A 24349-nucleotide genomic window follows, 5' to 3' on the forward strand; every position below is an offset into this window, starting at 1 on the left:
TACACTGAAAGTTCAGCAGCAAGCAAAACCAGCAAAGAACAAACGTTTCTCTCATCTTTATCAGGACCTCCATTTCTAGGCTTTGTGCCAACAACAGGCTAGACGACACGACCTCCAAGAGTTTGTGTGAGTGACAGTGCTCGGTTTACAGTGAGGCCTTTGCTGGTCCCTTCTAGAGTTTACTGTCACAGTCAGACACAAGGTTACTATTTGTGAGCCATTAAAATGCTGATGCTGGACTTTTCCTCTGTTGGTTGCCAGATGCAGGTTGTGGTGGAAGGAGATCATGTGAGTCATTATTAAAGTAACTCCATCAGCACTTTCACTTCTGCAAACGGTTCCAGGAACAAATCAAAATATCTCTAAAGACCCGTCAGTGTGAAGTGAGGCAATACCTGACAGCTAGTGACCATTTGTCAAGAACAGCAGGTTGAAGACCAAAGACAGTCTGGTCGGCTTCAGCCTCAGACTGAACAGTCCTCAAGATGATCTCTGTGAGATGATGGTCTTCAAACTCAACACAGTGATGGTGACAGCACCTTTTTTAGTTTTTGCTTTATTTTTGTTCTTCTGCAAACCACTTTTGTACTGAGCTAAACTGTTGTACAACACTTTATACTATACCTCATTATTGGAATTACTTTATTTCGAAACAAAAACAAACAAAGAAATGTATATCCATAGATAGATATATTAGAATTATCAGTCAAAATCATGAGAGAAGTAAAAAAAAGGTAAAAAAATACACAGACAGACGGGATAGATAGATAGATAGATAGATAGATAGATAGATAGATAGATAGATAGATAGATAGATAGATAGATAGATAGATAGATAGATAGATAGATAGATAGATAGATAGATAGATAGATAGATAGATAGTCCTACCCATCCTTCTCATACGTACACTTATTAGGGAGATGGGGGAGGGGTCAGTCTGCATCTTGGGGGTGGAGCTACTTAGCAGTGGTTCCCTTCCCATGGTTTGAAACGGGCCCATCCGCTTTCGGTTTTAATTGCACCTTATACATGTAGGACCCTTGGTGTGTGTGTGGGGGGGGGGGGGGGGGGGGGGGTTGTTCATCACTGTGAGCAGGCAGGAAACACAAACACACACACATAAATTACAGAAATAATGACCTCTTATCTTCTATCCCCTACCCCATCCCTGGCGGGTGGTACCAGGCCCTCGGCGACGGCAGCCGTGTTTCCTGGGTGCTGGCTTCCTGGGCCCGGCAGCCCTCTCTCCATGTAGGGAGGGGGATCCTCGAGTTCTCTGTCAAGACCGGGACCCGGGGACCACATCACATCTGAGCCTGGGGGTGTCCGTGTCCCTGTGGTGGGGGTTCTGGTCCTTGCCCTTGAGTGCCAAAATTCCAACAGTGGGTGAGCCTGGTTAGCCCATAGTGTTGGACTGCCCCCCTCTGCCCCCGAGGGTGGGTGGCTCCTGCCTTGCTCTCTCCTGGACCTCCCACGTGGTGGGCAGGTTTCCTTTAAGGGGCCCTGGCTGGTGCCTGGAGTTGGGATTGGGGGAGGGCCCAGGACTCCTGGGTGGAGGTGGGCTGCTCATCTGGGGCTGGGGGGGCTCTTCGGCGGTGGGGCCCTGTGCTGGGGCTATTCTTTTGGCTGGGCTGGAGCTTGCCCTCTCTGTACTCCTGTGCCTCCCCGCTCTCTGGTGTTGGGGGCCCCTGTGGCGGTCTTACGGGACCCGGTCTGGGTGGCTGACGTGATTGCCCGGCAGGTGGATTTACTTGATCTGCCATACCGTGTGGGCATCGGGGGGTTCTGGCTGCCAATGCTGCTTCAACGGGGGTCTTGGTGTGGGGATGACTGAGCACGCTCCCTCTCTTTTTACATTTCATCATCCACCACAGTAGAACACACTCACCTGAGCACAGGTGTCAGCTCACCTTTGGACAAATAGTATGTTACAGAAGGAAATGCTTTGCATGTGTGTGTTTGTGTGCATATGTGTGTGTGAACTGTAGTTGTATTGTGTACATGTTGATATGTTAACTTGTGAAGTGTGTGTGTAGTTTTTAATACTTTGAGGACAAATTTGCAGAAAAAATATGAACACAACGTTTAGTTTTACGTTGAACATTTATTTATTTTTTTAACTTGTCCTGTCCAACAGCTGGGCAGACAGATGAGAGCTGAGGGCCTCTTGTGTTGGACATATTTTACTTTAACAAGAGGGGTTATTAATCTTCAGACAAACCAAAGGTATGCCTGAATAAACCCCTTTTGTAATTGAGGCCAAACTTTATTAATTTCAATCATGTTTGAAAATCTTTGGTGTTGGAACGGACGGAAAAGGAAAGAAGGGAAGAAGAGAGAGGGATGTTAGAGAGAGGGGGGTGATAGTGAGAGGGGGGGGGGGGTAAGACCATGAAGCAGCATAGAGCAGACAGGTTTCCTGGTTGTTTATCATTACGGTAAGGTTCAAATGTAGTAAAAAAAGGGCGGGGCCTGTCCACACACACACTGAAATGTTATCAACACACCATTTAGCTGCAAAAATGTCCACATGTCAACATGTACACAAAACAGATAGTGTTCACACGCATACTTATGCCTTAAAACCAACTAGTGTGAAATATTTCATTCATTCAATGATGCAAACTATTAGTGCAAAGGTGAGCTAACACCTGTGCTCAGGTGAGTGTTTATGTTCTTCTAAAATGGATGGTGGAATGTGAAAAGAAGGAGGAGGAGCGCCCAGCCACCCCCACACCCAGACCCCCGCCGCAGCAGCAGCGGCAACCGGAACCCCCCAACGCCACACAGCAGCAGGCAGGGGATAATCACCCCACGGGCGACCAAATCCGCCACCCAGGCCAGGACCAGCAGGGCCGGCGCGAAGCCCCCAGAGCCAGAGAGCAGGGAAGCACGGGGGAAAGAAAGCGGTGCCCCAGCCCAACCAGGAGAGCAGCCCCCCCGCCGCGCCGGAAGAGCCCAACGCAGGGCCCCACCCGAGAAGGGCACCCACAGCCCCAGACGAGCACCCCATCACCACCCAGGAGTTCCGGGCATCCCCCCACCCCAACCCCAGGTACGAGCCAGGACCCCCCAAGGGATACCCGCTCCGCACTCCAGGCACCCCACCAGGGAAGGGGTAGGGGACAGATGGTCCTAGGTCCCACCTTCCTTGCAAAATGTGTGTGTGTGCATGTGTGTTTGTGAGGGTGTGTGTGTGCACGTGTGTGTGTTTTATGTTGGAGTGTGTATTTTGAGGGGGGAGGGGTGTTTGTACTAAGGGCGGGTGCAGTTAAATTGGCAGGTAGGTCACTGAGGGGACATCTCCTGATTACTCACAGTGATGTCCCCTCACCCTCCCCACCAAGGGGCCTTAAATGTCTAAGGTGCGGTTAAAATTGGCAGGTAGGGTGCTAAGAGGACATCCGCTGCTTGCTGGCAGATGCGTTGAACATTTTTGGTGTGAATAGGATTTGTCTTTGTCTTAAATAGAACATTTTCTGTTAACAAATTATCAAAAATACATAAGAGGGTCACAGGCAAATATAGAGTCCAGAAACAGATTGTTCACATTTGTTCATGCGTCTAGAAGTTTATTTATTTATTAAATTAAAATAAAATAGGACTTTATAGAATGTCATTGATCCCATAACAGGGAAATTATCTTGTTATTATATCTGTTGAAAATGGAATCAAACAGATGATGACACAGCGATCTCCGGCTGCATTTTGTCGGTGGCGGCGGATCGTTTCAGACCCAGAAATGGTGGAAATAGTCCAGAAAGCCGTAGCAGACACGCCACTGCTCATTGGACGGAAAAAAAGGTGCATGTCTGTCAAGATCGGTTGATATTAAGAGGATAACCAAACAAAAACAGTGAAGCTAACTCTGAGTGAAAGTAGATTAACTGGCAGCCGACTGTTGCTGCTGTAGAAAATTACAATTAAATAAATACATAAACGTCAGTAGTATCAAAATACCCAACTTTCTTTCTTTTTCTGATTTTCTTTCTTTTTAACTACAGTCGGCCACCAGTTAGCCTACTTTAGCTCGGTGTTAGCTTTCTTTATTCTCTTATTCTCCGTCATTTTCTTAACCCATTATATCCCTTTTGGGGTCATGGTGCTGCTGGAATAAACTGGCCGCACAGCAGGGAAGCGGGGATCCGCTGTCACCCCGGTGATGCAACTTTGACAGTTTGCTAACAGGAGAAATTTTGTATTCAAGACAGGCACATCTTATTCAAAACAGGCATGTTAAATGTCAAACTGTGTATTTATATTTTTTACTTTAAGTTCTAAGTTTCAAAGCTCTTCTTATTCTGCTATTTATGGTCTAGAGCCAGATCACAAGACAGGAAAGGACTTGTTTGCGCCTCAGACGTCCGGCAAACACACAGACACATGCAGCCATCTGCCACCTCTTATCAAAAGGCAGCAGCCGTGTTTTCGTCTTACTTTGTCTAATCAGTCTGCACCATGTTTAGGTGAGGCTCAAACTGTCTCTTCTCTGATGATGGCTTTAGGTTAAGGTCTTGAGACTTCACTGTGCACCACCCAACACTTAGTAAAGCATTTGAAAAGAGACTGTAGGACAGATCACACTTGACAATGAGTGTACCGGTTCTATTCCTATCAAAAACTGGGTTGTTAAACAGTGGTTATTGAACTGTAGTAAGTTACGTCTTAAAGTTGATGCAACAGTACATTGATGGAAAAAATGGATTATCAATGTCTTTCTATTGGGGTTAGGGTTTGCACTGTGACATTTCAGTGTCCATAAAGGTTAAGACGGCTCATTTGACGTTCCTGCTAGGAAAACCCGGTTTTTACAGAACTTTAACTTGTGTTTAACTTAAAGAAAAGCTGAATCCGAATTCTACTCCTACCCCTACGGCTTATCCCTATCCCTCCAATTGTGGGGGCATTTGGAGGGTAGATTTATTCAGAATGGTTTTTTAAGGGCTAACCCGGCAGAGGTTGATCTGCGTTGCATTGTGCCGCAGATAAACACATTTTTTCACATGGGTGTCCTCTGATGCAGAGGTTTACATTCAAATGTAAGTAATGAATTTTTTTTAAGCTGTATTTTTTTTTTGCGCTAACGTAGCTGAAACTATCCACGACTAAATCGAGTAGAAGCAAAGTCTGACAATGTCTTTACAGACAGATCCACTGAGAACTGCCAAGACATTTTATCTACAACCAAATTAGAACAAATTTGGTGTTTTTCAATAATATTCTTCCCAATGTTCCTTTCCTGCTTAGGTTCCCATTGGGAATTGAAGATTGCTTTGTCCAGTTCATCCCACAGCAGCACGATGAGGTTCAAGTCAAAAGACTACGCTGCCCATTCCTTTTGTTGTTCAAGTTTACCGTCTTTTGGTTCTCTGGTAGTTCTGGCAGAGACTGGATTTATGTTTTGGGTCGTCATGTTGCTGGTAAAGCCCTGACCAGCAAGAAGGAAGGAACTGCATGCTGTTGCAGAAAAGTGTGGTAGCCATGTTTGTTCAGGAGTCTGTCCATGAACAAGTTATCAACCCTGAATCCAGCTAACCTGCCCCATATCACCTTCTTCATCTGGACACGGTCTGCAGTAGTCTGGCTTTTTCTGGTCTTCATGTTTCTCTTTGTCTTATTCTGCCATTTTAGCAAAGGACAAAGTCCAGACTAAGGCCGAATCCAAATTGCTTTCCTGCCCTTCTGGCTCTGCTATTCCAGCATGTTGTCATCTTTCAGCTTCTCCTCCAGCTTCCTTCTGTATGCCTCTTTGGCGTCCTTCATTCAGGCTGTGATGTGGACGAGAATCTGTGGCCAGACAGACAGCAGCGTGAGGACGATGGCCAGGATAGGGAGGGTGAGGACAGCGACCAGTGAAGAACTGTTGGTTATGAAACTGAAGCATTATTTACAGCACTGTAGGCTGCAGATCATTTTCATTGTTTTTTTGTTTGTGTTTAAATTATAAAGTATATTATGCTGTATACATTTTCTTTTTACTCCGATGTATGAAAGTTACTTTATGTGTGTGAATGATAATGGTTACAATTTCCTTGGCAGTATGAGTGCAACGTGTGCTGTTATACCTAAGAGGCTACTCTCACCCTAAAATCCTTTTTCTTTTTTCAGTTTTATACAAAATTGTATTCTGTTAACTATACAAAAACAGTAAAGTAACCATCGTCAATGAAGGACTGAGCTACGACTGAGAGGTGGACATGAGGGATAATTCAATGGTCCTCTGCTATAGTGACAAACATGTCATCATTCTGACTTGCAGTGCTTATACAATGCCAAAGGGATGAAGTATTTTGGGGGCACTGACTGTTTGAATGAGAAAGAAATGTAGTTTTGACACATGAGTGAATTGTGTTGGGAGAGATGTGAGCTTTTGCAGGTGAACCATGGTGTTGTGCTGAACCATCCACATTATTTTGACAAAAGCACCAAGAGTGTTGAGAACGTCCAGTCTGATCAAGAAATGAGCCAAAGCTATTGAGAAGGATCTTTGCCTTTTTGGTGGCACTGACTGTTTATATGGGAAAGGAATTTAATTTTGAAGCATGAATGAACAGTAAGACTGTTTTCCAAATGATATTAGAATTTTCAGAATGTAATTTCTGTTTCAAGAGATGAGCTAAACCAATGGAGAAAAACTGTAATGTATATCTCTCACTCACAGTCACACACAAAAATGTCACGACTGGCTATTGTGCCAGTTCAGCCCCTTTTAAATCCAGCTGTTTCTCCTGTATTTCTGTCTTTTAGTGCTTAGCTATGATCCTGTGGTGGAGACAAACTCTGGGTCAAACGAGGACAACTTAGCACCACTGAGTGATGACAGCAGCTTCTCAAGCAGGACAGCAGAGGGAGGAGGAGGAAGTGAGGATGAGGAGGCAGCTAGCCCAGGTGGTTTGCTGGCTCTGGATGTATCACCTAGAGAGGCCAATGGCCTGCTGTCTTACCAGGTCCAAAGTGAAGACAGCAGCCACCTCAGTGAGTATTCATACATTAAGTTTAGAGTTTTCTCTCCTGTTTTTCAGAATGTTATTTCACCCCATAAATAAGTAAGTATAACTTGGGATACATGAACAAATAGTAAAACAACTAAATAAATAATTTCCATTTCACTCAAATCCATAAAGGGATTAATTTCATTCGTTAAATACTTTAAGCTGCCATAAGATGGTTTTAGCACATTTAGGATAACCATTTATTGCAATTTTTGCCATCTTGAGCGATATGCGTATTCCACAGCTTGAAATTGCGATAACAATAAATTTGCGATTTATTGTACAGGCCTGCTTACGATTATAGATCAAAAATATTGTGACGTTTTTTAGAATAGAATAGAAATTTGCTTTTGGATGGTGGGTGGGACTGTTGGCGTGGAAGTTAGCCTAGCTAATTCCCCAGCATCCCTTTGTTCACACTCTCTACCGCTAGCGACAAGTGCCTCACAAGCTAAGTTAACATTAGCACAGCAGAAAAACAACAGCAGTAATATCAGAGGTATCCAGCCGCAGAGTCCAGCTCAACCGTGGAAATTAAAACAAACATAGATCTATTTGTCTGCAAGTGCAAACACAGATTTAGAATCGGAGCGGAGAAAGCGAGACTTCGGTCCGCCCATGGCAGTACCGGTGTCATACACATTAGGTTTTCATCTGCTCCTCATCCAATAAAGAAGTACTGAGAGATTAATTCTTAAATCCTTTATACATGTCCTCCATCATGAAAAAAGGTGACAAGAACATGTTAAAAACACCAAAAACACCAATTTCATTGGAGTGGGCCTGTAAACATGATTAAAAAGGAATATTAAATAGCATTGTAATTTTTTCTAAAATTGCTGTCAGATGCGTTCTATTTAAATATTTCTCTGTTCAGTTTTATGATCTTTTTGAAGCATGTAAGTGTATTTTACTTTACCTCCTTATCTTGAGCTGATTTTTCAGACAGACAGACAGACGCTGTGAAATACAAAACTGTGAGTGATCTCATAGTAACTTTCTTATCCTACTCTTGTCACGCACTCAGCAAAGCCGTTGGATCGAGGTTCCAAGCCCAATGATTACTTTCTGAAAGAGGAATTTGAAGACAGTGATGATGATTCAGCAGCCATTGTTGAGTACCTTCAGCGCAGTGACACCATCATTATTTACCCAGAAGCTCCAGAGGAGGCAAAAACACTGAGAACAGCGGAGGCAACAAGCCCAAAAGAGAACAAGCACGGTGAGCAGAAAAGAACAGAACGATGACAGAATAACACTGAAAAAACAGGATACAGACAGCAAAGCTTGAAAACAGCAACATGACAACTACAGGAATGCTTTAAAAAGAAAAGAAGACAGATTTTTATAGATATGAAGGTGCTTGTTTTTTTATTGGAAGGTTGTCGCTGAGAAAAGTGTATCCAGACAGCATAGGGCAGTGTTGTGAGGATGACTCAGATGGTGATGAAGAGAACAATTACTGTAATTACTATAAAAATATCTTTAAATATAAAGGAAAAGGAAGAGTAGTGGAAGCTAGACTGAGGTACATTTGTGAGCAGGAGGAGGGTTTCATGCAGAGAAAGAGAAGCACAGATGTTTGCTTTGAGGAGGTCAGGAGGAGGTCAGGAGGAGCTGCGTGGTGTCTGTGTAGATCCAGAGAGAGGAGCCGTGGTTTGGAGGAGGAAGTCTGGAGCAACAGAGAAGAATGTTGGAGATGTTCAGGACATGGATGAGAGCTGGAAGGCAGAGGTGAAGCAGAGGAGGTGGAGGTGGGACTGACCCAAGGATCAGCTTTGAGCTCCTTCATGTTTGCAGATGACACTGTGGTCTGTAGTGAGAGCAGGAAGCAGGTGGAGGAACATCTACAGAGGTGGAGGTTTGCTCTGGAAAGACAGACAGAGAATCCATGTGTAAATGAGAGGAGCTGAAGAGGACAGGTAGTTCCAGGGAGCAGAGGTGGAGAAGGTGGAGAACTTCTTAGGGTCAACAGAACAAGAGTGGAGGAAAGAGGTGGAGAGGTATGTTCATGCAGGTTGGAACGGATGGAGGAAGGTTCCAGATGGATGTGTCACCAAAGGAAAGATGTAGGAGTGTGAGGTGAGAGCAGCCATGCTGTTGGTTTAGAGACTGTGACGCAGAAACAGGAGGCAGAGCTGGAGGCAGCAGAGATGAAGATGTTGTGGTTCTCTTTGGGACCAGGATGGATCAGGAATGAGGACATCAGAGGAACAGATCAGGGTGGATGATTTGGAGATGGTCTGGACTTATTAAGAGGAGAAACAGTGATTATGTTGGTGAGAGGAAAGAGGTCTAGAGGAACCAAAGAGGAGGTTCATGGAGGTAGAGAAGGAGGACACGAGGGTGGTTAGTGTGTGAGGAGCGCGCAGAGAAGAAGATTACTCATTTTTAATGACTGAGCATCTCTAGCAACAAAGCTGAAAACGGGTATCAGTGTGTCACGAAAACACAACAGCAATGATGAACAATGAGGATACAACATAATGACAAACTGATCACCACAACTCATTTTGTACACATACTTGATGAGCTTTTTTTCCCTTTAATGTTTCATTAAATAAGTCTGTTAAACAGATTGATGGTAGATTAAGGATGACTTTAAAACAACAGAATGATTGGTTTACATGGTTTCAAGCATGCATTCCTAACCTTTAAACTCCTCCTTAGGCTCGCTCTCTGATCCCACAGATGACTTTGCTCAACTTCTCACATGTCCGTATTGTGAACGAGGCTACAAAAGACTGACATCTCTGAAGGAGCACATCATGAACCGGCATAAGAGGAACGACGAGAGCTTTGCTTGCCAGCTGTGCACGGGCACCTTTGACTCCAGCTCTCTGTTGGACCGTCATATGACAACACACAAGCTTGGAAGAGAAAAGGTCAGCTTCTCATTTTCCCATAGACCTGAAACTTCCGAGAGATGTTTGTACTTTAAACTTTTGTCGATGTGTTTCTGCACTTGCTCTGCCACTATTTACCATTTGGATGAATCTTTGCAACAGATCACTTCAGAGTAATTTGGTTTAATTTGCTCCAATAGGAAAATCATTTTGTCAAAATTTAGACCAAAAATGTCAACAAATGCCCTGAGATGACCTTTCAAACTGTTCAGTTGAGTCATGTCCATGTAATGTATGTCACAGCATATTTTCCTGAGAATTCCTGATGCTGTGAACCTAACCAAGGGGCCCCTGGCCTCGTTGCCTTTGGGGGAGGCCGTGGTGGGGCCATAGAGCGGTCAACTTCTGATCATAAGATCACAAGCTCGGTTCCTGCCTTGCCTGAAGCAACAAAAAAGGCACTTTTTGACACGTCAAAGTGTCACGGGCAAGACACTGAACCCCAGACTGATGGGCTGATGCCAGTGTTCGGCAGCGGAGCCACCGTCAGTGTGTGAATGTGTGTGTGGATGAATGGGACTGTAAGGCACTTTGGGCCTTCAAGGAAGATAGTAAAGCATTTTATAAGAATACGCCATTTACCATAATTTACACACGTAGTTCTGTTAGCCACTGCAGGGCAAAATCAGGGAAAAGTGTGGTGATCAATATGCAGGCAAACCTGCTGTGTTAGAGCGTTATTTCAAATTGTTTGGTGTTAAATTCCTTTTACAAACCGATAAATCTTATTAAGGTCAGTAACTAAACCCATTCAATTCACCAATTACACCATGAGCATAATGGGATTTGCTGTAATCTGCCAATAGCTTCAGATCTTGTTCTTCATCCTCTTATAAAAAACAACAGTGAAAAAGGTTATAAGGCAGCGCTATTTGAGCGGCACGGCGTGATTTGGGCAGCATGCCCAGAGTTCAAATATTTGAACTTTGGTGAGGTCACTGCGTCACATCCACCATTTAAGGACCCATCCATGCATCCATCCAAACATCCATCCATCCATCCAAACATTTGATTTTGATTTGAATTTGATTTGAAATGGTTTATTTCAAGCAATCAAATAGAAATAATACACAAAACAATATAATCATCAGTTATACATTCATACGGTAACTAATCAAACTTAGGATAATTAGACATATTAATAAATATTGCTTGAAAGGGAGTGGAAGGAAGCGAACTTATATAATCCCACCCCGTTATACTATAACCATTTTATTACATGATTTATCAATATCCGGTTCCTAGGTTTTATCAGACAGAATTAATAATCATAAGGTTTCAATAAAGCACATGCCAAAGATGAATTACTTAAGTACTACGTCAAAAATAACTATTTTAGAAATCAACATGGCAAATGCAGCATCTGAAATATATGCAAATTATATTAAAACATAATACTATATCAGTAAAATAGACACAACACTGTTTCAGGAATTTTCATAGCAAAAATTTCATCAAGTATCAAAAGTTAAAAACATGTGCAAAGTTATGCTACATTAGGAAAGATTTTTGAATCAATTTATCAATTTTAAGAGCTAGTGAAGTACTATCATCAAAAGTCAATCAATTTAACAATTTTCAAAGGTGATTAATCATTTGTTTTTACGGAGCCCGTGTCCTGACATTAAGATATAAAAATATATCTTGTTCCCACAGATTAATATCTTGTTCCCACAGGTTATTATGTCGTTCGCACGAAATACTATTCCGTTCCCACAAGATACTATTCCGTTCCCACAAGATACTATTCCGTTCCCACAAGATACTATTGCGTTCCCTCAAAATACTATTCCGTTCCCTCGAAATGATTAACTCGTGCGAACGCAATAATTATGTCGTTCGAACGCAATAATTAATCCGTTCGAACGCAATAATTATTCACGTCATAAGTCATTCACGCGGATATGCTCTCTGTACGCCGGCAAAACTAAGCCGCTTTCAGCGGTAACTTCCGTGTCTCTGTGACCCATATTCGTTCAAAAAAGGAACATGAAAAACAAAAATGATCACTTTATTACCGTCTCAATGAATATAAGAAAAATATCAATAGATTTATGATAACTAGGCTGCTTTGTCACACGATAGCTCCTGCTAGGCTACCACTAGCTCCGCCGCAGAGCTCTTTGATGTATGCCGGCATTTGGGCAACTGGCTGGTCTGTTGTCAGACAGCTGATATTGTAGTTTAGGGTCGAACAGGAATAATAATATTCAGGACTTGTCTTTTATTAACTTTAGCAGTCAGTCGCTTTACATTCGAAGGCTATAAGGATACATGCTAACTGACTAGCCGATCATATCCTGTTATTAATTTACGTCATAGATTTACAAATCTTTGATTTATTACTCCACGTTGTTTCAGACGACCGTGATCAAGCAATTCTCAAAGTCTTTCATGGTGTTCACGACCAGAACCTTGGACCGGTCCTCTGGACCGAGTTACTTGACGTAAATCCTGCAGCCTTTAACCCAAGTGTTCTCAATCTGCTTACGCTTCCTGAGAAGCCGTGCATGTTTTGAGATTTCAGCATTCCTTCTGGTCAGATGGTCGTTCAGATAAGCAGCCGAACCTTTCAGGTGTTTCCTTTGGTTCATCAAAGCTAGCTTGTGTTTGTGATTCACAAACCTGATGAGGATCGCTGGTTTATCCGTCTCCGTTCTCCTGGGGAGCAGGTGGCAGGTCTCGATGGTATTGAGATCCAGGGAAATCCCTTTAGATGTGAGAAATGAAAGTATTTGCTGTTCCAGCGACGCTGCACCGAACTCCGTATTAGAACTGCTAGCTACGCTAGCGCTAGCATTAGCAGTGCTAGCTCCTGCTGCATTCAGCTTCGCTCGAGGCTTGATTGGTACTCCAGTGAGAATGACATTATTCATCCTTACTTGCTGTTCCACATCGTCCAGTCTTTTCTCCAGAATCTCGACCCGGTTTTCTCGCTGCTCGTTTTGAGCCCGAAATCTTCGGAACTCTTCCATCATCTCCCAGAGCGGTTTTAGCTTAGCGAACACTTGATCCATAAAACTTTTCAGCGTTTCTTGAATAATGTCAAGAGACTTTTTGAGCTCTTCATATTCCTGGGGTTTCTTCGGGGGCATGGTCAGCTCTCTTTTTTGGAGAAAAATCATCTTTTTAAGTAATTTGAAGATAGATGTATTCGCAGAGAGGCACGCCACACGTCCTGCTGTGTAACCCGGAACCGGAAAATCCATCCATCCATCCATCCATCCATCCATCCATCCATCCATCCATCCATCCATCCATCCATACATCCATCCATCCATCCATCCAAACATCCAAACATCCAAACATCCATCCATCCATCCATCCATCCATCCATCCATCATAACATCCAAACATCCATCCATCCATCCATCCATCCATCCATCCATCCAAACATCCATCCATCCATCCATCCATCCATCCATCCATCCATCCAAACATCCAAACATCCATCCATCCATCCATCCATCCAAACATCCATCCATCCATCCATCCATCCATCCATCCATCCATCCATCCATCATAACATCCAAACATCCATCCATCCATCCATCCATCCATCCAAACATCCATCCATCCATCCATCCATCCATCCATCCATCCATCCATCCATCCATCCAAACATCCAAACATCCATCCATCCATCCATCCATCCAAACATCCAAACATCCATCCATCCATCCATCCATCCATCCATCCATCCATCCATCCAAACATCCAAACATCCATCCATCCATCCATCCATCCATCCATCCATCCAAACATCCATCCATCCATCCATCCATCCATCCATCCATCCAAACATCCATCCATCCATCCATCCATCCATCCAAACATCCATCCATCCATCCATCCAAACATCCAAACATCCATCCATCCATCCATCCAAACATCCATCCATCCAAGCATCCATCCATCCAAGCATCCATCCAAACATCCATCCATCCGTCCGTCCAAACATCCATCCATCCAAACATCCATACATCCAAACATTCATCCATCCATATATCCATCCATCCATCCATCCAAACATCCATCCATCCATATATCCATCCATCCATCCAAACATCCATCCATCCATATATCCATCCAAACATCCATCCATCCATCCATCCATCCATCCATCCATCCATCCATCCATCCATCCATCCATCCAAACATCCATACATCCAAACATCCATACATCCAAACATCCATCCATCCATATATCCATCCATCCATCCATCCATCCAAACATCCATCCATCCATATATCCATCCATCAATCCAAACATCCATCCATCCATATATCCATCCATCCATCCAAACATCCATCCATCCATCCATCCAAACATCCAAACATCCATCCATCCATCCATCCATCCATCCAAACATCCATCCATCCAAACATCCAAACATCCATCCATCCATCCATCCAAACATCCATCCATCCAAGCATCCATCCATCCAAACATCCATCCAAACATCCATCCATCCGTCCGTCCAAACATCCATCCATCCAAACATCCATACATCCAAACATTCATCCATCCATATATCCATCCATCCATCCATCCATATATCCATCCATCCATCCAAACATCCATCCATCCATATATCCATCCAAACATCCATCCATCCATCCATCCATCCATCCATCCATCCATCCAACCATCCATCCATCCATCCATCCATCCATCCATCCATCCATCCATCCATCCAAACATCCATCCAAACATCCATCCATCCATCCATCCATCCAAACATCCATCCATCCATATATCCATCCATCCATCATCCATCCATCCATCCAAACATCCATCCATCCAAACATCCATCCATCCATATATCCATCCAAACATCCATCCATCCATCCATCCATCCATCCAAACATCCATCCAAACATCCATCCATTTTCTTAACCTGCTGTATCCCTCTGGGTTTCCAGAGCCGTCCTGGCTAGTGTTGACGACGGTACACCGTGGACCGTCTGTCGCAGGGCCGATGGGGCTAGAGTTTGCTCTGGTCTCCTGAACTTTGTGATATTTTTCTTTTTTTCATCAAGGCAAAAATAAAAAGATCCTCTAACTTTTATCAACTTTCCCAGTCTCTGGTAAATGCGGGACAAACTCGGTCAGAGAGAGGCGGAAATCGCAGAAGCGTCCGTCTACTTCCGTCAGCAGCGGGAGAGTCTCTGATGATCTCATGAACCCAGACATAGAAACCTGAGCATTACTCAAGTTTTTGTAGAACTTTTCAAAATAAATAAACCTGATCTCTTAACATCGTCTGTATCTTCCATGTATGCTAAATTAGGTAAACACAGACACCAATCTATGTAGCGATCAGGCTAAAAACATTAGCTGGTAGCTTCTCCCACATACAGCAGGGGCGTTGAGCTATGAACATCTTTTTGGACAGGCGGCGAGCAGAGAATTTGCCATTCAGCTGACGCTAATTTGACGCGAAATGCATTTGGTGTGAACGCAGCTTTATGGTCTGAAAACTGGCTGATTTGGATCCAGTCTCACCTCAATTCGGGCAGAGTCGCTCCAAGTTAACATCCAGTTTGATCTGCACAAGTTCAAGAACAGAAACCACTGTGATTAGTTGGGCAGGGGAAGGCTGCAGTCAAACATCTTTCAGAATGTTGTAGTTTGATTTGTTATACATGCAGTCCTTCAACTGTTTGTCAATGAGTTAAACAAAGTTTAGAATTACTTGACAGGCTAAAGTCTCATTCACCCATGCACACACACATTAATGGTGGTTGGGCTGCCATGCTATGGCATTAGCAGCGTAGGGGTTCAGTGCCTTGCCCAAGGGTATTTCAACAAATGGGCAGGCAGAGCGGAAATCAAACCTGTGCCCTTTCCATCTTCCATGTCACATCTGCATCATTGGCTTTCTGCCTTGTCTGCACCACTGCTGGCCCCTCCTCTTTAAATCTGTTTGTTTCTTCACAGCCACCCCCCCTCAGTGAAGAAGCTGAAAACCGCAAGTTTAAATGCAGCGAGTGTGGAAAAGCTTTCAAGTACAAGCACCACCTGAAGGAGCATCTTCGCATTCACAGCGGTCAGTGGTGGAGTGTGCGACCGCTGTCTTCACAGGGATGACTTTTCCTGCCAGTACTTCTATGAGCATGTTTCCATCACCTCATCCTGCTGAAATCAGACTTCCTACACTGGCAAACACTTTAGAGATCCACTGATGTTTTTTTGTCATGACTATCTTTATATAGGTGTCAGGTGATCGGCTGCTCCTGGAAAAGCTGAAGTCAAAGCCTAAGCTCAGACGGACAGAACATTTGCTGTTGCTGCACCCAACCTTTGGAATAGTTATGCACATTCACAAGCGCCGTCCCTGACCATTTCTAAAAACATCTTTAAAGTCTGAACATGATTTTTTTTGCATCAGGGCCGTCCTTTGTCACTGTTAAGTCAATGTAAAAACACAATCAGAGGATCGTGGGGGGACATGCTGCAGATTTGTCTGCTGCACATCCATAATGCTGGTCTCCCGTTCCACCACATCCCAAAGCTTCTCTATTGGATTCTGGTGACTGTGGAGGCCGTTTGAGTCCAGAGAACTCATCGTCATGTTCTAGAAACCAGTCTGAGATGATTCCAGCTTGATGACAGTGGAACCTTAAGGCCTGTTCACACCGGAACGAATTTCGCGCGCGATATTCGCCGACGTTTAACGCCTCGTGACTAAACAAAGGGCACCAATGTGAGTGTGCACACCGCCGCGAAAAAACGCCACGCGTCAAAGCATCAAAAAAAAAACGCCTCGGGTTCGTTTTTTTGGTTTGACGCGCCACGTCGAAAACTATACGACCAATGAGAACGGCGCTATTGCATACGTGTCTGGAGCTTCTGAAGTTACAGTAAAACACAACTTGAGGGCGCTCAAACACGAAACTGCCTTTCTGAGCGCACATACCAGCGAAGAAAATAGACGCCAAGTAGCGTCTACACTGCCATGAAGAAATAATGACGGACATTCTAAAATATCCCCGAACCAAGCACCAGTTGGAGCAACTGGTGCTTGAAATATTCATGTTTTCTTTTTCTTATTCTGACTAGCGCGTAAATACTTGCTCTCTTCTTCTGAGTGAAAAGCGACTTTAAGAAGCGTAAAGTTGTGCAGCGCCGCCTTGTGTACAGGAGTATTTCTGTTTACATTAAGCGCCATCTAATGTCAGGAAATGAAATTGCATGTTCGCTCGGCTCATCGTCAGCGAAAATCGCCTGGGTGTGAACACAAAAAACGTGTTGAAAAACGCTGGCGAATAACGCCTGGCGAATATTCGTCCCGGTGTGTACGGGCCTTTATCCTGCTGGAAGTAGCATCAGAAGATGGTCCACTGTGGTCAGAAAGGGATGGACACGGTCAGCAACAATACTCAGGAAGGCTGTAGTGTTGGAACCATGCTCAACTGGTACTAAGGGGACCAAAGTGTGCCAATAACCTTTCTTTCCCATTCTAATGCTCGGTGTGAACTGCAACAGATCCTCTTGACCATGTCTGCAGGCCTGAATGCATAGAGTTGCTGCTATGTGATTGGCTGATTAGAAATTTGTATTCATGAGCAGGTGGACAGGTGTGCCTATAAAGGGGCCAGTGAGTGTATAATATAGTAAAAATTGACCTTCTGACTGTAAAAAGCAAAATGTTGACTACAGAAGAAAAAAAACTGTGTTTTAGTACAAAGTTAATTTTTTTTCTTTATATATTTCAGGTGAAAAGCCATATGAATGCTCAAACTGTAAGAAGCGCTTCTCTCACTCTGGATCTTACAGTTCCCATATCAGCAGCAAAAAATGCATTGGCCTGCTAACTCTCAATGGACAAGTACATAATGGAAATTTTAGCAAATCCTGTTCCTTCCCAAGGTCAAGAACTTTGTCTCCTGAAAGTCCAACAATTCCTCGTCTACACCCCAAACTGGAAAATGGCCAACCCCTCTTTTCCCAAATTCAACAAGGTCAACCTCATGTCAGAGGTGAACCAAATTATTTAAGTGATTATCATCTGTTAATGGCATCACAACATGTTTTTGAGGGTACAAGGGTATACCTAAATGGTCATGGCTTAAGCTCTCTGGGGATCCACAGTTCTCCTCAGAGCTCTCTTTCACATTTGGGAAGCATGGAGGTAGACCTACCTCTCCTGAGCTACACGGGCCCCCCCGTGAGCAGCCTAAGTGAGGTTCAGAAACTTCTTCATATTATGGACAACAATGGATGCCGGCAGAACCCAGAGAAGATGTCCCAGATGAAGGCATATATGAAAGAGCTGGAGGCACAGATCCAAGCCCAGGCTGGCTTTCCGGCAGTGACTCACAGTAGCCCCACCAGAAGCATCACTGACTACACTCTGAAGAAGGTCAGAGAGGCCAAGAGTCTGATCAACAAAGAAAAGAAACAAGTGCGCGACAAGAAGGAGAAATCAAATCACTCAGGTTTTCTTTGCAGCGAAGAAAAGTCACTTGATGAACAGACGCTGTTCCTCCCATTCTGCTGCCAGTTCTGCAAACAGACATTCCCTGGTCCCATTGCACTCCATCAACATGAGCGATATTTGTGCAAAATGAATGAAGAAATCAGAGGAGTCCTGGAACCAGCAGAGAACTTGCTGTCTGGCCGCCAAAGGACTCTAGTCGATGAACTGTCCCTTAGCAATGGGGCGACCAGCCCCACTCACCTTTTAAAGGACCACTTTTCAGTGCTTAATGCTTGTTTTGCTGTGAATACAGAGCCTAGTATTGAGGAAGTGGGGAAACTGTCACATGCTGTTGCTGGTCCTCAAGAGTTTGTCAAGGAGTGGTTTGCCAATTATGAGAGTCAAAACCACCAAATGGGAAGTGTAAGAAAAAAGTCACTTCTTCCTAATCATAGTGCTCATGATCATCACTTAGGCCATTCTCCAAAATCACTTCTCACTGTAGATATGCACTGTGGGTTAACCAATGGCAACAGCTCCCAGAAACCTGAAAAAACTAACCACTTTGGTGCTTCTAGGCAACCAGCAGGGGTGATGCCACATGAGCTCCCAGACATCTTAAAGGACAACACCTTATCTCCCCTCAACTTATCCAACTTTCCATCCCACTCCACTTTCTCCAAAAACTCACAGATTAGGTCGAACACTCCAAGCAGCCTCATCTCTGAGGAGACTCTTTGGGACATACCACTGGATCTGTCGTTGCCCAGAAATGTGAAACAGAAACTTGTTTCTGTGGCAGAAAAACAAGTAAGACCTAAAGGTTTGATGCCCGAATGTAACGTGAAGTTAGCAGAAAAAGAGCAGGCTTGTGTACCTTCAGATCTCATCAGCGTAAAGACGGAGGTATTGGACTCTGACATCAAAGGGAATTTTGGTCACCAACCGGAGAACAGTGCCAGCCCTCTCTTTGGAATTGATCCCTTCTACGGTGGCTCCGCATATACTCCCCTGTCACCTCATGGAGCATTTACGCCACCTACCTTTAGGTCTTCCACGCAGTCCACAAATGTGGGCCTTAGGGGCTTCTCAGGCCTCAATCCCATGAGTCTGCTGCCTCACATGGCCTACACCTACACTGCTGGTACCACATTTGCTGAAATGCAACAACAGAAGTACCAGCATAAAGTAAGTTTACCAGTGAAACCAGATCTCCTTGTAAATGTTGCCTTCTTATGCTAGCTCCTAAAGGTTGATTTCACGCTCGTTTGCTTACAGATGATGTTTCCTTCTAGGACAACTTAGTTAGATTTTAAACAACTGTCAGATTAAAACATAAAACTTAAAAAACATCTAAAGCATGTCCTAAGTGTAGGGATGAATGCAGCATGGACAGGCAGTGCCCTTTGGATGAACATCTACATGTGAAAGCTAAAGTAACAAACCTGAAGCAACTATTTATCTCTTTTTGTTTTTTTAACCCTTCTTCAACCTCTTTACCCCTTTTTCCTTTCTTGTACCCCTTGCCCCCCCATGTCCTACTGTCCCATTCTGTCTTCTGTCTTCCATCCAGAACAAAACGAAATTCACAAATATAATATGAATAAAGCTTAGCCTCAAATGTGAAAGGGATTTATACAAATATACATCTTGTGTGTCAGAAGATCCATAAACCCCTCTTGTAACAGTAAAATCTGTCCAACACAGGAGCCTTCAGTTCTGATCTGCTTTCTCAGCTGTTGGACAGGACAAGTTAGAAAAAACAGCAAATAGAAGAAGTTTAAAATGAATAAATAAAACATCTAAGGCAGGTCATTTTCAATATAACTGTAAATGGCGTATATCCATAGAGTGCTTTCCTACCTTCTTAGAAGGCCCAAAGTGCTTTACATTCATCTGTTCACACACTGCCACGCCGCTGAACACTGGCGTCAACCTTTAACCACCGGGAGCAACGTGGGGTTCAGGGCCTAAGGGACTTTTGACACATGGACGGGCAGGACGGGAACTGAACCTGTGATGTTCTGATCAGAGGTCAACTGCTCTCTGCACCATGGCCACCTCCATAATGACATAACGCTGTGACAGAAATGTGGTTTGATGAGATCACCTTCTGGTCTTTAATAGTGGAATAAGTTTACAGCAGGAATCCAAACCAGGTAAATCGGCTGTGATAGTTTGCCAACCAAACACAACTTTTGACATTTCATAAGAGAAGTGGGCCTAAGTTTCTTTTACAGTCCGGTTTCATTGTACTTAAGGAGTAGTTTCTGTGGTAAATTCAAGGTAAATACCATGAAACATACAATGAGTGCAGACCTAAAGGTCAAGGTACTTTATTTGTACTTACCTTGTTCTTACATATGTACATATTATAAATACCCAGTATGAACCACATATGTATGAAACAAATAGTACCACATAAATACACAGTAAGTACCATGTAAGTACAGAGTAGACACAACAAAGCACCATGTAAGTACCCAGTAAGTCCCATAAAAAGTACCATGTAAACACACTGTAAGTACCCAGTAAATTCCATATAAAATACCATGTAAATAACCTGAAAGTACCCAGCAGTTACAAAAAAGTACCATGTAAATACCACTTAAGTACACTGTAAGTACTGTACTGTAAAAGAAAGCGTTACCCTGGAATTTTGTAAAATGTATTCATTCTTAAGGTTTGTGAAGAAAATACTCAAACTTTTTAAGTTTCCTATAAAATGTTTTTTTCTCTCTGCCCTCTTTTCAATTAATTTTAGCTTAAAATTTAAGAGACAGTTCAAAGCTGACATTATATGAAGACCCTGCTCAAAATGCCAGAAACAGCAAACCATGCTTTAGTAATTATGACTGTTATAATTCACTTCTATTCAAACCTTCCAGGTTGGTATAATCCAGTTTAGTCTATTCCAGTAAGACCAAACTGACCTAGCAGATTTTAATTAAATGCTCAAACAGATTACATTGGAAGGTTTTTAGTGTTATTCCCTAATAGTGACTGTGGAAAGGAAAACCTGCTATATATAAAAGGGTGGGAAGAAACCTCCAGTACAACCACTCATTCTAGAGAACCTTGTAGGTGATTGAAGTGATGAAAAAAAAGGAGAAAAAAAAGACTGATAGCAGAACAAAAAACTGACACCATCTGAAAATCACTGACACGTCAGCTAAATGACAACACTTTAGTAAGTCTACCAGTGGAGAGCAGGAAGAGGTCAAATGCAAAACGCTGACACACCTGTCAATAGACAGGAAAGATACAATTTGGTGACAGAATACAACCATGAGAAAAAGAAAGGGAGAAAACAGAGAAAGGTAGAAAATATTCAGTGAATCTGAGATTGAAAGAGACCAATGCAACGCTAAGCAGGAAATGGACAAAGGAAGTAAAGGGTGTGTACATTTTTTAAATTCCAGTCATAAACTTGACAATAATGTGAGTGTGTATATATTGGTCACTTTATTAAATATCACAGATTATGTTTTGAAAAACAAGGTTTACCAAGGTCAAATACTGAAGTTTTATTGATATATTGAGTATTTCACTCTGTTTTCTGTGTTTATGCATCTGTGAGAAACAGAATCAGAGAGGCGATTTTCAGGATGTTGCACATGTTGATTTTTCCAATTTCTGCTGGTAGAGCTCAGCCGTTCTGGTGGCTGAACATTGCTTAGCCTTGTTTAAGTTTAAGCCTTGTTACTTGCACACACACTCCTACACTTTATCCTTCATCTACACACCCCATATGTCTTTCTTTTTTCTGTTTTCCCTAATGAACTTACTTCCCCAGTTTGGGCCTTTAAGCCCTGTCCAGACTTGGGATCAAATTGGAGTTGGGGGTGGGGGGCACGAGTTGTCCAGAGCATAAGGTTAGCAAATGAGGGATTATCACTGAAGGCCTGTCTCTGTCTCAGGGGGAGCTGCTGGACAAAACGGCAGACTATCTGTCAGGCCTGGATAACCTGACAGACAGCAACTCAATGCTTTCCAGGAAGAAGATTAAGAAGACTGAAAGTGGTATGTACGCGTGTGACTTGTGCGACAAAACATTCCAGAAGACCAGTTCCCTCCTAAGACACAAATATGAGCACACAGGTATATATAACACTTGGACACTTCTTCTTAACCTGCCCTTGATGGTTTTGTGCCCCCTCTTTTCACAGTCTCTGGGTTTCTCAATCATCTTCCCTTTTTTTTGTGTGTTTGCCTTTTTGACTCGGTGCTCTGCAGACTGTGCCTATAACATGTTCCTTTCTTTTCAGCGTTCCAACAGGGTTTCTGTTGGTTATTTGTGTTAGAGGCTTAGGAGAAAATACTGATGAAACGCTCAATATCCTAACTGAAACCATTTTTGGGTAATCATTTAGTACGAAAATTGTCTATGAGCTTTCATTCAGACAGTAGCGTTAGCACTAATTGTCCCGTTGGACATTCCGTTAGCATCAAGCTAGCAGATTCTGGCTCTACTGCTGTTATGCATTTTGACACCGAGAAAGGAAAGGCAAAAAGATCAATTTCTACTTTTATGGATCGATTATTGGTTTATTAAGCTGGAGAGATTCAAATTGATTAATCTAAATGACCCTAGTGGGGGGTCTTGCCCAAGGAACCACACTGGATGAATGAGGAATGTGGGCGTTGAACAAAAAACATTCGATGGCAGGGAAAACCAAAAATTACCTTTGCTTATTCTTCTAATAATAACATAGACATGTTTGTCACCTCCAGACGACCAAAACATAAAATGGTTGCTATGGAGATAAAACCAACAGAAACTATGCTGTACCGTTTATAACAGCATTTTTGGTTATCTAGCCTGTTTGGGTGAGAAAAAAACGGTTTCATTTTTCAAATACATATTTTCACCTGTTAGTTCATGCATTAATAAATATAACAATACTAACTAAATATTTAGTGAACAAGCAAAATATTTATTTCAAGTTAATTTGTTTTATAATTACATATTTATTTTACAGACTTAATGTTTAGTTTGTAAACTAAATATTTTTATTTTTTTAAATTAAACATTTAGTTTGCAAATTAAATATTTAGATCTGACCTAAATATTTATTTTCAAAACTGAACATTTAAGCTTCATAACTTAATATTTTTGTTTAAAAAAGGATTTAAGTCTAAAATAGAGACCAACATTTTTTCAGGAATGCCACGGGTCACGGGATTCCCGTGGGATGGGGGTTTTCTCTGCCATTATTCATGGGACCGGGGTGGGACGGGTTCTAATTCTTATAGGAGCAGGACGGGAGCGGGAGCCAGCCAACTGCCTTAGAGCCGGTAATGTGAACGACAAGAGCGGCTCCTTCCTGGGAGCTGTGTATTAACTTCAATTCGCTCTCTCTCATTTTTCTCCACAAGCCGCACTGGATTGTTCAATGCACATGTGTTCGTGCTACAGTGCCAATGGCTTGCGCTGAGCGCCGGGCATGAGGGAGTATGAGGGAAAGAGGGCCAGGTGCAACAACAGGAAAAATAAGCTAAATAATAACAAATAATAAATCTAGAAGCATTTGACTGATATTGTCGATAATAAAGAGGAAAAGTCTTCAGGAAAATAATTCAACATAGAATGACCTCCACAAAAACCTCTTCAGGTACCCGAGGAAATCTTCTTCAAAACATGGCAGATGATTGAAGAAACCTTTACTGTGAATAAAAAGTCTTTTTGTGGCTTTTGTACATTTTCATTTGTATTTTCTAGGATGTGGTTGCAGTGTTTTGGGTTGTATTGCTTCAAATTTGTTAAGAAAAGTGTATTTAGGTAGAAGTAGAATTGGACCGCGCACCAGGCGGTCTGCACAGCGCTGCGTCTGCATGGGTCATCTCAAACACACTTATTGCTGCTGTTCTCTTTTTGTTCAGTCAGAGACAGTCAGAAACTTTTCTGTCTCGTCTCCTAAAAACTCTTCCGTTCCTCCACAGGTATGGTTGCAGGACCAACCATCTTTCCACTCTTCCTCCTCTTTAGCATCTTCCTCACTTCATCCTTACTGATCTTTGCTG

At 42.9% G+C, this 24349-nt stretch overlaps 1 protein-coding gene across 3 annotated transcripts in view; it reads left to right on the forward strand.

Moving 5' to 3' along the window:
• The window catches only part of LOC101167278 (zinc finger E-box-binding homeobox 2), a 52914-nt gene that overhangs the window by 22565 nt on the left and 6000 nt on the right, over positions 1-24349 (forward strand). Inside the window, exons 2-7 of one of the 3 annotated variants that reach the window (XM_078939050.1) lie at positions 6749-6976; positions 8021-8215; positions 9664-9878; positions 15844-15952; positions 17622-19513; positions 22246-22426. In XM_078939050.1, the coding sequence (XP_078795176.1) occupies positions 6749-6976; positions 8021-8215; positions 9664-9878; positions 15844-15952; positions 17622-19513; positions 22246-22426 (2820 nt within the window). The remainder of the gene's footprint in view (positions 1-6748; positions 6977-8020; positions 8216-9663; positions 9879-15843; positions 15953-17621; positions 19514-22245; positions 22427-24349) is intronic. The other 2 variants (XM_078939052.1, XM_078939051.1) reach the window with 2 other exon arrangements.

Source organism: Oryzias latipes, chromosome 21 (genome assembly GCF_053564925.1).
Source record: "Oryzias latipes strain Hd-rR chromosome 21, Olatipes_Hd-rR_3.1".
NCBI lineage: Eukaryota > Metazoa > Chordata > Actinopteri > Beloniformes > Adrianichthyidae > Oryzias > Oryzias latipes.